The sequence below is a fragment of the Numida meleagris genome, chromosome 9 (assembly GCF_002078875.1).
Source record: "Numida meleagris isolate 19003 breed g44 Domestic line chromosome 9, NumMel1.0, whole genome shotgun sequence".
Classification (NCBI taxonomy): Eukaryota; Metazoa; Chordata; class Aves; order Galliformes; family Numididae; genus Numida; species Numida meleagris.
The window spans coordinates 16,857,248-16,872,061 of record NC_034417.1 but is presented as its reverse complement, the minus strand read 5'-3'; the positions used below and the strand labels follow the sequence as shown (position 1 = coordinate 16,872,061).

The following is a 14,814-nucleotide window of genomic DNA, read 5'->3' as shown; positions in this document are numbered from 1 at the left end:
TACTGTTTTTTGATAGTCCCAGCCTCTGCTGCAGCCCATACCCTGAGGACTTGGGGCCTTTATTATTACCAGTGACCACTATTACCAATAATGAGAGCTGCTTGCTTCCAGTCTGTGTTGGCAAACTCATTGAATTCCCCTCATGGATTAATGTTATCTGAAGATTAAAGTAAAAACAACTGCTGATGAAAACATGGTGAGTAGCATTCTCACTGTGTCTTCTGCTCCACAGTCATCAACTTGATACTCTGCTCTTCAGAGAGCACTCTGTTACTCTTTGAGTGTTCTCTTTTTTTTTTTTTGTTTTTCCTGTGCATGTACACACGCAGATGTCCTTGGCATAAAGCTCTCCTTATACAGAATAGCATGTTTCTCTTTCTGCAAATGCTGCACTTTCTTAGATAAGAAATCAAAGGACCAGCCCTTCTGCCAGTGTGTAAATGAACAGGGCAGCTCTTACTGGGACTAATGGCACAAGTAAATGCTATTCAGTCAGGGCCCTGGTTTCTAATTAGCTGTATGATATAACCTGATGTTCATTGCTCTTCTGGGAGGGAGAGGAGAAGGAGCCTTTGGAATGAACCTCTATACTGCTAACAACTGGAATTTGGCTGGATTTGCTTTTCATAGCATCTGTTAAAAAAGTAAGGACATGACTTTATCCATCTATGCCGATTACAACTGAAAGACAGATATGTGACAAATTCAGGAGAGTATCAGCAAGTAGCTACAAAAATTGTGATCACTTAGGGTGGCTTTTGCTTGTTGGGTTCTTTTTTGGTTTTTTTTTGGGTTGATTGGTTTGTTTTTGTTTTGTTTGCAAAGAAAAAAAAATATAGGCATTTGTCAAGAGTTTTAGTTTTCCTTCTCTGGGGAATCATGAATATATATATTAAAAAAAAAAGATTTTGCAGGTGCTTAATCCTGATGCTGGATTAGTCGCCTTTCCTGCATGCTTAAAAAGAAATATGTAAAATGGCATGGTTTTCAAGGATGGAGGTTATCCATTGCACAGATTTGTTTCTGGAAACCCTACTTATGCTACAACTTGTAGATTCTTCTGCAATATTTTGTTTTCATGTTGCTGAAAAAAGAAAGTTAGAGGATGTGCTGAAGAGACATCTGCTGTGTCTCTTGTTAAAGGTGTTTGAGGTTCATGACCAGAATACAAAAAACTGAAAGCTCCGTATCTTTTAAGAAGGCCATTTAGTGGATAAATCACCTCTTATCAGAAGTGTGCAGCGTGCAGTCAGCCACCTACTTACTGATCTGTGTATGAACACTGCAAAAAAAAACAACCGTGCTTCTGAAGCACTCCAGAGCATCTGTTCTGATAAGCCAATTATATATCCAGCATGAAGTTTGAATATTTCTGTCAGAGCCACTGAGAGCAAGATTTTCATTCCAGGAAGATATGTCTGAAGGGAAGGATCCTTCCTGCTATTTCAGCAGTTGGCTCGGACAGAAAAACTTAAATAAAGATGTGCCTGCATGTAGCTTTGCTATTTCTGTTGACCCTGGTTTTTCTTTTTTTTTTTTTTTAACATGATAGCCCGGGGCCGGGTGGGAAGAACTGCCGTGGGGCCAGTGTGGAACACACTGTGTGTGAGAACTTGCCCTGCCCCAAAGGTGTGCCAACCTTCAGAGACCAGCAGTGCCAGGCCCATGACAGATACACCAATAAGAAAAAAAGCCTCCTGACAGCTGTCGTCGTTGATGGTAAGTTTTTTCAGCTTCCTCTGTAATTTCTTGCTGTCCTTCCACTGCAGCTTCTAAACCCATCTTGATTTCATCTGCAGTACCCCCGTTTTCTGGAAGAAAGCTGTAGTATGTTCCCCTTAGCTGCATCTGAAAGATGAAATACAATTACTTGTTGCTGCCACGCTGTTCCTCTAGCTTTCTTAACAGAAGCTATCAGTCCTTTATATACCCTGGAAGAAAAGGTACCTGAACTAGATTCCCAGCCTGAGCAGGCAAACATTCATGTACAGATTCATGTAGAGACTGTTCCAATGCTTAGTTGCTGTTGCCTCATACACTTGTTTGTGCTGCTCATAAAGGCAGCTGCTTTTGTATTTCTTTTTTCTTTTTCCAGATAAACCGTGTGAGCTTTTCTGCTCTCCACTGGGGAAGGATTCCCCTGTGCTGGTGACAGATAGAGTCCTTGATGGTACTCCATGTGGGCCTTATGAGACTGACCTCTGTGTACATGGCAAGTGCCAGGTGGAGTAACTTTCTCATTTTGTTTTTAGTAGTATATACAATCTGGGGTAGCTATATATGTCCTAGAAGAGCAGATGTCTGTGTGGGTGGCTGGGCAGCCCTCTCTGAGGTGAGAGGGTGACCCTATTTTGTAATACTCGTTGCAAGTGCTCTGTAGCTCCATCTTGTACCGAGCACTGTGATAAATGCCCGAGATATGAAATTATTACTGAACAGCTGGGAATGCTCAGTGATCATATTTGCTCATGTGTAGTCATCAAATGGCTTGGGTGGGAAGGGACTTCTGTGAGAGAAGAAGATGGGAGTGGAAATCTGGCTTGCTTAACTGCTCCATTTCTGCTATTAGAGGAATTGCTGAAAAAATGTTGATGCTGAAAATTGGAGTATAAATCATTGCTGGCCTGTTGTAAGCATTGTGTTAACAGCATTATGATGCTTTTCATCTCTGTCTGGGGCCTATTTAGAAGTACTGAGGAAGCTTTTTGATATGGCTTGCTTTTTGGCTCTCGGAGCTGCACAAACCTGTGGCTTCCCCTGTGCATCCTATGTCTGTGTGATTTTTTTTTCATTGTATTACTAGGTAGTGCCAGGGTGATTTTCTGACGTTGGTGCCTACCAAAAATATTTGAAAGGCCTGTTTCTTCTGCAGTAAGAAAAAAGTTCCCTTCCTCTTACAAACTCAGTTATAAAACTACAAGCAATAGACAGTATTAGGTTTACAAGAACAGATCCAGCAGTCTGGGGCCCGACCCAGGCCAGTTTTCTTTTGCTTCTCATCTGCATTGTCTCCTGCTCAGGTCACAGAGAGAGCAAACCAGAAAGATGGTAGGATAGGCCTCCTTCTGCTGTCCCCTATGAGACGTTTGTACCTGCATGGATTGACCAAACCCTGAGGATGCTAATCTCCTTTTATCTCTGGTCAGATGGGAATGGAAATGAAGAGAGTTCTGTCCAAATATCTTGATTTCTGTGGACAATGATTAAGAACTAGCCATTTTATTGCCATTAGACTGTAGATGAACATAATATTAACATGGGTATGAGAGAGGCCTTGGGGACGTAATGCAGTCTTACTAATGGTAATGTGACGAGGTAAGTGAAAAGGCTTTGTCTGGGCTGAATTTTGTACTGCTGAAATAGACACTTCCCACTGTTTCCTGCCAACATAGCTGCTGAAGGGGCATGTTTAATTCAGCCCTTATAATTTATTCAGATGAAGAATCTGAACAGCAAGTTGTGGGGGAGCCAGCATGGGCTTGATTCTTTAATAAAAAATGCCTTGCACAGAGCCAGGTTCATGGTGCATCCCAAGTTACTTAATTTTTCCCTGTTTTCAGCTGTATCTAAAAAAAAAAAAAAAAAGTGAAAAATCCATTAATAATCTTTTATTGTGAGGCCAGCTGTGCACCTCCAGCTGTGTGCCATTGACCATTATTCTGGGCTGGCCAGCTTTACTGCTCCAAACATTCAGATCAGCCACAAATGGTAAATCAGATGTTATAGCAATGTACATTTTCTTCTTCCAGTGAACAACAGTAGCCAGCTCTCCCCCCCCCAGTGAAAACCTTTGTGAGCCCAGAGCGTTGGAGGTACATCATGGAAAGCAAATTGTGCTCTTAACTTGGGGGCAACTGCCTTTAACTGTGCAGAAAGGTGATGACAGCTGCAGAACATTCAGTCCATTTGCATCTGGCTGGGAGAAAATGATCAAATCAAGACGAGTAGTTTTGAAAGTCTTGTGAAGTCATTTATAATAATCTTCTGCCGTATATGCAGTCTAGTGCTGAGAATCACCATGTGTGACTGTGTACCTCATTTGCCATAGATGCTTGTCAAACTAGCGGTCTGTTAAGTGAATTTAATCGGCATATTCATTTAATTACTCTTCTCATTTTTTTTTTTTACCCGGTGTAGACAAAGCCTTGCAACAAGCATGGCGGGAGGTCTGGAGTACAGAATAAGTGCTGAAATCAGAGGGTGGTACTGCTGTTATTTATTTTCTTGTGTAATCCATGCAGTTAGAGGCTCTCAAAGGCAGGAATGATACTTTGCCAGAGTAACAGGCATATTAGCAGTATCCATTGCCTGTGAACATTTAGTCCAGGCAATGTAGTAGCTCTCTTCCCTTCAGCAGTGTTTGCTCCTACATGAAACTCACGCACTGTTGTTGGAAAAAGGAATTCGGTTTCTCTTTGCTGTGTTCATCTGTTCTTTCAAGGAGAGTAGGGTTTTGAGAAGGGAAGCAGGAATAGGTTCTTTGCAGCCTCAGCATACCCTAACTGGAGTTGGACATTAAAGGGTGGAGAGCCTTTCTTTCATTGTACGTTGTGACCTTCTTACAGCTTCATTTTAAATCCATGAGCTGAGCTCCAGTCTAAACAGTGTGAATTAAATGTTCTTGTGTAAGCCACGCTGTCTCTGAAGCAAAATCATGGTAAGTAGCAGTATTTACCACTTGCACCTGAAGGCAGCTGGATCAAGTAAACTTCATTAATGCTGTGGTCATTCAGAGAGGCAATAGAACAGAGCAAAGTCAGCCCTACATTTAGCACAGAAATTCCTAAGTCACCCATAATTTTTTATAGTTTTGCTCTTTGTCTTTGAGATAAATCCTGAGGTCTTTATTCGATTTTATCCTGTCTTTGTTTATTAGAGTTGCCTTTTGGGATGTGCATTTCATTCGTGATAGCTGTAGAAGTTTGCCAGCATGAGGACCAGACAAAAACTATGTAAGAGCTCCAGGAGTTGGTGTGAAAAATTGAGGATAGTGTTATAAAGTTATGCCATTAGAAGAGATACTGCAGAGGAAAAGAAAATGCACTTATCTTTACCATCTTCTGGTACAAGATGCAGTGTTCATATAGGTATTTGATCTCTTCTTTTTGAAATGCAAATTGTCTTCTAGCAAGGAGAATTTATTTTCTTCTGGAGTCTTTCAGAGATGGAAGATCTGTAACAGGCTGGAGAACTCTGCAATCTCTCTCTTGCCTTCTTTCATGGTTTTCTTTCTCTGCTATGGAGATTATAGTCTTGGTGAAGATAGGGTAATGCAGGACGAACTGCACCCCAGACTGCTTTTATCTTCTCCTATTTCTCTCCCAGTGGCTTTCGGAGAGAAGATTTCCTGAGGTTTTTGTTTTCCCTCCAGGCTACTCAGTGCACATTTCATGAGACAACATTCATGGAAACCCTGTGCTCTCTGACCTCTTACAGTTCTTCGTTCTGTTATGCTGCTCATGCTAGAAGTAAACTGCTGGCTGAAGTAGAGCTAAAAAAGGTGTTAGATGCCACAAAACAGTGGTGTGGAGAGAAGACAAGCTGCTCAGCTGACTGTTGTGACGCACATGACTTTGTGCTGGCTTTTTTCAAAGGAGGATTATTCAGAGACTCGTGATAGCATAAGAACTTTCCAGTGCAGACTACAGATTATGCTTCAGGATGTAATGTAAGGTCTTGTACAGCAGACCCTGGCTAGAGATCAAAGGCAGTCTTTGCTGTGATTTAATAACATAAAAGGTGAAGATGTTTAGGTTCTATCTAGAGTTTTCTCATTAATGTTTTGCTGTGTCATGGCTCCTTTTAACTTGCTGGTGAATCTACAGTCCCTTCAGTGTTGTCAAACCCCGTGTTTGGCTGTCCTGGCACAGTAAAAATGCTATAGAATGACTTTCTTCCAAAAATGATTGTAATACAGTCTGAAAGACAAGCATAAATTTGAAAATGGACACATTTTCAGAATAGTCTTTGCAGATTGGGTGGACAGAGTGTCAGGAGAGGGCCACAAGTGGAAGGGGATAAATTGCAGTTGTCTACTGGGACCTATTGTTGGCAAATGCTTTTCTAACATACTTAGTACCCATGTTTTGCATTTGATTGATGCATGCAGTTCTGGCTTTGCTTCCTCATTTGATGATTTTCCATGTATTATTTGTATTCCTGAATTATAAACTGTGGTACAAGATGTTCCAGACTGAGTAGCTTGTCTTCCTACAGCCTGGCTCTGTGCTGTACTTCGATAAACTGTTTGGTATTGTTCACAAAGACTAGAGGGATTATTTGAACCTTAGATACCTACTGTATAACTGCTCTTTTCTCAGTTCCTATGTCTGTACCAGTGTAATCCTAGAAAGACTGCTGGGGTTTTTGCTGAGCAGGGCACAGCAACAAAACACAAGATGTTTTTGGTATCTCACTATTTTTTCATGTACTTTACAGTGGGATATGAAAAATCATGCTGTTTTCCCACTATTTTTCTTCTGTGTTAACCCATGCAGACCATATAATAACCAGTTCATGTTTAAATACCTTGGAGGCTTTACTTTGTCCTTGCGGCTTTAGCGTTCAAGAATTGAACAGAAGGGAGGCTGTATATATCATACACTGCTAAATATATATTAGTTTCTCATTCAGAACTGACATGATAGATGCCACTTTTAAAGAACGAGTAGTTGATGTAAAGTCCTCTGGTATTTGCAGCCTGTTGATAATTGTACAAACCAGGGCAGAGGCGAGGTAGAGTCAGGTTTGAGGTGTCCATGAACCTGATGTAGAAGGATCAGAAAAGGATTGCTAGAGAAAGTGGCCAAAAATCAGAAGCAAACCAGTCCCTGGGATGGGAAAAGTCTCTGGGCAGGAAGGTGCTTTGTATTATTTTCATGCTGACTCATGTAGTCTGCTTTGATGCCAAAACATAGGGATTTCGACATGTAAGCCTTCAAGCTTTGTATGTGGAAAAGTAGTTATCAGGAATAACTTTATGTAGCATTATCATGAACTGCTAAGACATCTAAGCACAGATTCAATGAGCATCATTGTGTGTCTAACGTGGATAACAATATAAAATAAGTAGTGCCTATCTCCCGTTCTAGCAGCACTACTCTGATTCAGATATAATCCAAGACAGTGTTTTCAAAACAAACTTTTATGTTGACTCCAATCTATAAGACAAGATTTGTTGTGAAACAGAAAGACAAGTAACTTAGAGATGAACTGCCTTATTAGAGATCTAGGCTCGCTCTCCTGTACAAATCCTGACAGATACCCATAATTATCCACAAATCATGTTTAAAGCAAATAAAAATTCTCTTTCCCTGAGATCTGAATATCAGTTGCTCACATATGTACATTCCTGTTTCATGTGGTCCATCCCCTGAGGTATCAATGGACACTGGATACTTTGGACAAAAAGTTGGCAGCACAGATGAATCTGTCATAACCACCATGCTCTGTACATGATTAATTTGTAAAATGGCACATGTTGCATCAATATTTACATTTGATCCATTGAGACAGCTAGCTAGCTCAGCATATGGGAAGCATTACAGTCTGGGAGCCTACAATGTCATTTCTTAAACAGGGTGGGTGTATTTAACAAAAATAATTGTGTTTATGTAGCAAAACATATTCACACAGGCTGTATCAATTGAGTTTTTGCACAACTGTTCACAATACGAATAAAAATATCGTTAAAATAGCCAAGCAGTACAGAAAATAGTTCACACAGAAGAGCCCAAATGATGTGCACTCAACAGGAGGAGTTTTCCTATGCTGGAGCCAGCAATGACCGAAGCTGGAAATACCACCCAACAAGCAGTATTTTCAGATGTTTAATTACAAAAATGAGAAGGGGGAGGGAGAGAAGGAAGTGTGGACTGAGGTATCATCTCAGAGAGAATGGATTTCAGGCTTTTGGCTCAGTGAACATGCAATTACCTGCCAATTTAAAGGTCAGTCACTAGTTACAAAACACGATGTCAGAGTAGGAGACTGACTGAGTTGAAAATCATTAAGAAATCTGTGGATGTAGTTATCACTGTCAGTGCTGAGTAGTTGAAGCCCGAAAAATCTATCTTGAAATTTCCTGCCAGCACTTCATATTTTAATATGGGCAAGGGATTGGCTTTGGTTTAAAACCTGCTTCCTCTTTGTCTCATGCTGGTTTTAGCAGCACTACAGCACTGTTAGCTTTCAACAGCTAGCACAGGCAGGAACTGGAACTCCTTGGTGATACCAGCATCATCACTTTTGCCGAAGTTAAGGATGTCACTGTCCAACTCCATGTCAGACAGCACAGTGAAGTTCCATGAGTCCAAGAACATGGCTGGCAGTGGTGGATACCTGCACAAACTCCTCTCAGCAAACACTTGGTGGCTATATCAAGCTAGCTGTTTATTTTTTATTCTTCCTTCTGAATATAGTAGAGCTCCAAATACCCTGCTCATTCCTGAATGGATCATCCTGGCAGAAAAAGAGAAATGCTTCTCTTCTTACCACTCTGTTCAAGACTGCTGAAACCGAAAGTATCCAGCCAGTGCTGGGTGTACTTATTCATGGATTCGATCTGCTAACCTGCAGGATAACTCTTGGGTCAGAAAGCACACAGGATGCTGTTTGCAAGGTCTATCTTTCTTCAGGATGTAAAGTTTCCCCTTTCTGCTCTACTGCTTCTTATTAAAAAAAAAAAAAAAAAAATCACCTTACCTTGTCCAGTATGCTGGACTGAACAGCAAGCAGTGCAGAGTCAGTTAGAGGTGATAAAGATCAAATAACTAGCATGAGCTACTTAGGATTCAAGGGATAGTTTCTGTGCTATGAACACTTGAGTTCAGAGCAGCGTAACTTGCCCTTTGCATACTATTTATTAATCCCTCACATTTTTGAAAGCCTTCTGCAGGTTGAGGAAGTCCATATCCATTTAAATGATTAACTATATAATACATACAGCACACGGTGTAATCTCAGTGAAAAGCTGATAATGTACAGACTTGAGAGATCCTCCTCCAGGTCTGGTGGGGCTCAGGCTTTAGCCTCTGGCTCCTCGTGCTGGAATGTCAGCAGCCTTCTCACCTAGAGGGAGGCTGGAGATCTCTCTCCCAGGAAGGCTGATGCTTACTGTGTTTTGCTTCCTTGGCCTTCCAGCCCCATCTCCTCTTCTTTGCCACTTGTTGCAAGCAAGGCTGGAAATGTTTTCAATGTGTGGAGTTTTCAAAGCGTCCAAGTGACTGAGGTGGTCACTGTAATGTATTTCTAAATGACTTCAGAGCTTTTGGAAACCCGTTGTCAAATCGTAACAAAAGCTGTTTCATTATGTGCTGTTATTAAATATGTTTTTACTTTGGAACTGATTGGAAGGCTTTGGGAGGGGAAAATGGGCTCTAATGTTTACGTAGACAAGAGTAAAGTGCTTCCAAAGTATTTTTACTCCATGAAGTAGCAAAAATGCTCCAATTTTCGTCTTGAAGCCAAGAAAGAAAACTCTTCTATACTCCTAGAAGTTTTCCTTTGCAAGAAGCTGTTTCCTGGCCCAAATCTGACAGAGGCCTTAATGATTAAGCCTAGGATTGACAGGCAGAGTTTACCTGGCGGATGGGAGGAGGCTGTCTCCAAAAGGAACACTTCAGGGGTCATTTTTATTTCTTCCACTGGTAGGGATGAAAGATAAAGGTAAAAAACAGGAAATGTTTTGGAGAGTGTATTTGTGGATTCACCAGGTGCGCTTTCCCCGTCCTCAGAGAGGATCTCTCAAATTGAAGTGTGGCAATGACTTAGTAAATGTGGGAAGAAATGGCTTATCTTGAGCCCCAGTGTCAAAATAAGGGGGACTTACTCTTTCAGAGGCTGTGCTGACTTGCACTGGTTTATGTTAACTGGGAAGCTGCAGCATAAATGCAAAGCATGTGATTGCTGACTCCCTATTCTCTGCATGCCTCCATTGTAGTCCTACAGACTCCTCCTGTAGAACTGGAAGTAAGTGTGGTTCAACACTCATTATATTCCTTTTATTCATTTGTGTGCTCACATAGTGCTAATAACAATGCAGTACAATAAAAGATAGCGCAAGAGCCTTAAATTAAACACAGCCGTTCCAGTATCTCAGCAGGGTGGTAGTCAGGCATGTATTTCCAGCTGCCTTTCAGCAAGCCCATTAATAAATCATATTTATTTTCCTGGAAGGAGATCAGCTGGGTCATCCTTCTGTTTTGGGGCAGAATCATACTCAATATCCCACAATTATTTGTTGGACGTGGGTGTGAAGTTTAGCCCTAAGAACTGAAACTGCTCGATGATCATCTTCAACTTGACTTAACACCCATTTATACAATTTTTTCTATACTCCTTGTCCAACAATTTATATGATGTCCTACTTAATGAGCAGCATTTCACTTGTGTATGTTTACGTATTTAAGAATGATTATCCTTTCTCAGCTTTTATCTGTCTGTAATGATTTGTGTTGACAGACAGTGCATCAGAATGTGTCTGAATGTTGGCCATCTTTGATCCCTGAAATACATCTGGACTTAGGCAGTGATCCGTGTCTTCTGAAATAAGGAGAATGTTTTAGTTCAGGTCCAAATTACATTGCTTACATGCAAGCAGCCTCGGAAAAAGACATTGGAGTTCTCTTAGTCTTTCTCCACTTACCCTGTTTTTCAAAATGTTGGTTATGCTGTGATTGTTCCCTGAGATATCTCTCCAACTGGCTTTATTATAAGAAGATAAGGAAGGGAGTGACACGACAGCCTTGGTCAAATAAGGGTTGTTAATGACAATTCTGCTGACTCATTTCCCAAGGAACTGTTTATCTACAAAGAATGAATCTTCACCTTATGGTAGAATCTCTGCTAATAACTTGCAGAATTAGAACTCTTATGTCAGTAGAAGGTCATAGTATAGAGTGAGTTACTGATAATTTTGAGTCTTACATGGACAGAAACACAATTCAAACAGACTAATCACGATGTTAACATGATGTCTGATCACACTGTAATTTAATCTTATTGACTTCTAGATCTACAAATGTGCAGTACTCACCATCACAATCTTTCAGTGGTTTGTGAGTAAGTAAGCTTACCATGGCAATCTCTGTAGCTACAGGGAGAGTACTGTGACTATTCTAGTAATACTTGCCTCTGAAGCAAGGCTGCAGATTTTTATTGATAACGGTTTTGGTAGGTATAGAAAATTATGAAAATACCACTTGAAATGAAGTTTTAGGTATATCATTTGCTGTTTTTTACAAGTGAATGTCAAAGCTCAGTACAGACAGTGCAAGCATCTGGGAATATCACGTGGTACTTATTGGCTGTATAGAAATCTGACTTGCTTCCACTGAAGTTTTTTTGCATTGCACGTACCTTGAGCTATATGATTGGTGAGATCTTATTTCAGGTATTGCAAATGCGCAATCAGAGCTGAGTGCACTGGAACTTATAACGGCGCTCTAAATTTTTGTGAAGTGAAGATCTAGCACCAAGATTTTGGTTACTTGAGTTAACTACCATTTAAGTAAGTCACATTTTTCTCTACGCTAAGTATCAAAGTAGTAGTTCTTATCTCTGGTATGTCTTTAGTTCCTCAGATAGAAATTGCTATACAAACATTTAGCATCATTCTAATCTCCCATGTTTTTGAAGCAAGTTAGTGTAGATTAGTGTGAAATATCTGATGATATCTGGAAAAATTATTGTTTGTGGAAACTCTCTTCAGTAATGTCTTGCAAAATACATGCTCTTAGGGACAGAATTTGCTAAATAACCAACTCAGTGCTGTTCCAAATGAGTGCTCGGTTGATTCACAGCATTCTCTTCCTGTTCAGATTTTCAGTCAGGTGTCTATCTTAGTCTTGACATCAATGTTTAGAGATACTTTAACCTTGCAAGCAAAATAATGGGGACCTCTGGTTGTTGTCATTAGAAAATTGGCTGCGATGGAATCATTGGGTCAGCTGCCAAAGAGGATCGCTGTGGAATCTGCAGTGGCGATGGCAAAACCTGTAAAGTGGTGAAAGGCGACTTCAACCACATGAAGGGGATGGGTGAGTAACCCTCAGCAGCATTTCAGTAGAGTGGAGATTCTCTTAACTGCCTGAGGAGAGTTAAGAGAGGCAGTAATAGCTCTTCTTCTAGGATAGCATTTAACACACCTGTGCTGATCAACATAAAAGAGGGCAACTGTTCTCTAAAATTGCATGATTTTTGATGTATGAGACCATAAAAACTTCGTAATGTTCATGACATCCTACTCTTGCAGACGATGCGTAGGGGTCTAACACCATTGGGTTCTCTGATTTTTCTCACTTTCAACCAGTTGTGCTGCTAGGAAATGTTCTGTAAAAGTGTGTGATGAGGAATCACTGAAAAGACACGCAAGAATGAGAATACTGGCTTGTCCCTAGTCCTGCTTATGCGTAACTAGATATCCAAGGATAGATAATCAGCAATCAGTCTTATCATTTGCTGAGCCTCTCGTTAGATGGTGAGTTGAGATTGCTGGGAACTTGTCAGGATCAGACATAATGAGGCTGTGCAAGTTCCAAAATATTTTTCATTTAAAAAAACAAAATCTAGCTGGGAACACCGAACACTCAGTTCAGTGATGATATTCTGTCTCTTATTCAGTTGTACAGATACCAGCCATTTCCTCTGTCTGAAATTCAGAATGAAGTTGTATTTCTCATTTTGAATGCTACTGGTGCTGTTGATTTTTAAATAACAGATAAAATCATAGTATATTCTCCAGTGGAGGGAAGTCTGATTTCAGCACCATCTTTGAGCTCTTTGGGAGCTCTGAATGCTGTGCATTGTATGCTACAGATGATTCATTCTATAATCAGTATATCTCAGCTAAATAAAAAAGGCCTCTCCTCTGAATATTATTACTGAAACCCTGCCAGCAATAGCATCCACTATAAGATAAAAAAAGCTTCTGATCAGACTTAAGACTTTTCCCTCTCTTGTTAAACGTTAATGTATATACAGCTTGGTATTTGAATTAGTCTTTGTTCCAGAGTTTCTCTTCTGCACTTCTGAGAAATGTGTTATCACTCATCCTTATCAGGCAAAGGCAGGGAAAGTCAGTTTCAGGACTTGCAAGCTCCTCCAGGAGGAAGGAATTGTCCAGAAAAAATAATTTCACATTCAGTAAATGCAGAATTCCCATTTTTCTATGTGGAAATGCATTCAAAATGTGTTTCTCCAGGACAGCACAGTAAAGTACATAGAAATAAATTTCATTTAACCACACACTTCAATTCTGTTTAATTAATTAAAGCAGCATAAGTGCTTAGTAGCTTCCTTGAATCAAGGTCTCAGCACTGAATTCTGAGTCTCTAATTTTGTTCGTTGACCTTTTCTTCTGCACCCTCTTCCTCCTTATCTGTGAGGTGCAGGTAGGATTTTCCACCTCTACCATGTCTTTCTGGAGCACATTTGTGTTGTTACATTGCTAGGCCAACCTGCTGAATGATTTTCTGCATTACTGCCTTTGACTCTTTTGTCCGAGTTAATTTTCACCTACTTTTATCGAGACGTTTGCATTTGATGGAAATGATTGAAGAAGTTCCTCATTTCAACTGTAAAAATCATATTGTTTTGCAGGAACAGCTTTAAAACCATCCAGTAAGTGCCAAATAGTCATCTTCTAGATTGGAAATCATCTTTGCTTTTTATTTTGTAAAGGAATGTTTTTTTAATGAAAATTGTAGCTTACTTAAAATGAAAAAAAAAATTACACTCTTAATTAGTCACTGTTCTTATTTTCCTGCTTTGGGGTTTCTTCTATGTTAAAAACTGAAAATAGATTTTCACTTACAATTCCCAGCCCCAGTTCTGCAAACATTTTATGCATTGAGAGTTAGTCCCATCAATTTATGTTCATATATTGGTGTTTTACAGAATCAGGTCCTCAGATTAAGTTACTGAATCCATGCAGTAAGCAAAGCTCCAGTGTTAGATCTGAGGTATCGTGACTGAACAAGAAAATGGTCTTTTTTCTTTAAATCAGCACTTCAGCAAATATGTACAAAAATCTGACAGTCTTTTGGTGGAGCAAGAATACATAATGTGAATTCAGGTTTTGAATTTGCAAGTGATTGCACAGGTCAGTGATAAATGCCCACAAGCTTGGTGCTGCCCAAGTGAAGGCCAACACACTGTGTTAAGTATGCTAATTTATTATTTCAGAAGATAACCTTCGAATATCAATATATTGATCGTTTTGGAGTGGTATCTGTTTTGTGAAGTGCAGCTGCTGCCTTTGGGCCATAGCCACAGCAGCTCTACATGTGGAACTCCACTGACTGTGGGGTTGGTCCCTATGTTTCCTGTGATTGCAAATTATGTTGTCAAGCCCTGTTAACTGAACTAAACCCATGCCAACTCATTTCTGTTTCTTAGTAACCAATAGTCATTGTAAGAAGGTTTCCACATGTGTGATGGCAAAGGCAAAGGCTGTTCCCAAGTGCTTCTCGTGTAAGCTTCTTGAATGCTGTTTGCAGTGTCAGTGGGTATTGGTGACATCCTTTGGTGTTGGTCCTTTGTCTTCTTTTGGTTGAATTTAATGGGGAGATTGGTATCAAAAGCCATGGATAAACTTCAAGACCTTTTACTAGTTAGTTTGTTTTTTAAAGATACCAAGTACAGATTCTTCCCTTTTAGAGCCCTTGGGGCGTCCTACAAGAGTTTTAGCAGAACATGCGAGTTAAATTCTAGCTGCCAATGCTGAAGCAATGGTAGGAGGCTTTGAAATCTATCCATGGCTCCCCAGTGAAATTATTTTCCTCCAGACAAGCTATCCCATGGCTGGAAGTGGAC

The 14,814-nt window shown here is 40.2% G+C and overlaps 1 protein-coding gene across 7 annotated transcripts in view; it reads left to right on the top strand.

Annotated features, from left to right (window-relative positions):
• ADAMTS17 (ADAM metallopeptidase with thrombospondin type 1 motif 17) overlaps positions 1 to 14,814 on the top strand; it is a 178,505-nt gene that overhangs the window by 108,930 nt on the left and 54,761 nt on the right. For 6 of the 7 annotated variants that reach the window (XM_021406968.1, XM_021406969.1, XM_021406966.1 and 3 more), the window contains 4 exons: positions 1,553 to 1,719; positions 2,096 to 2,223; positions 11,918 to 12,038; positions 14,398 to 14,472. In XM_021406968.1, coding sequence (XP_021262643.1) covers positions 1,553 to 1,719; positions 2,096 to 2,223; positions 11,918 to 12,038; positions 14,398 to 14,472 — 491 coding nt within the window. The remainder of the gene's footprint in view (positions 1 to 1,552; positions 1,720 to 2,095; positions 2,224 to 11,917; positions 12,039 to 14,397; positions 14,473 to 14,814) is intronic. The other variant, XM_021406967.1, reaches the window with a different exon arrangement.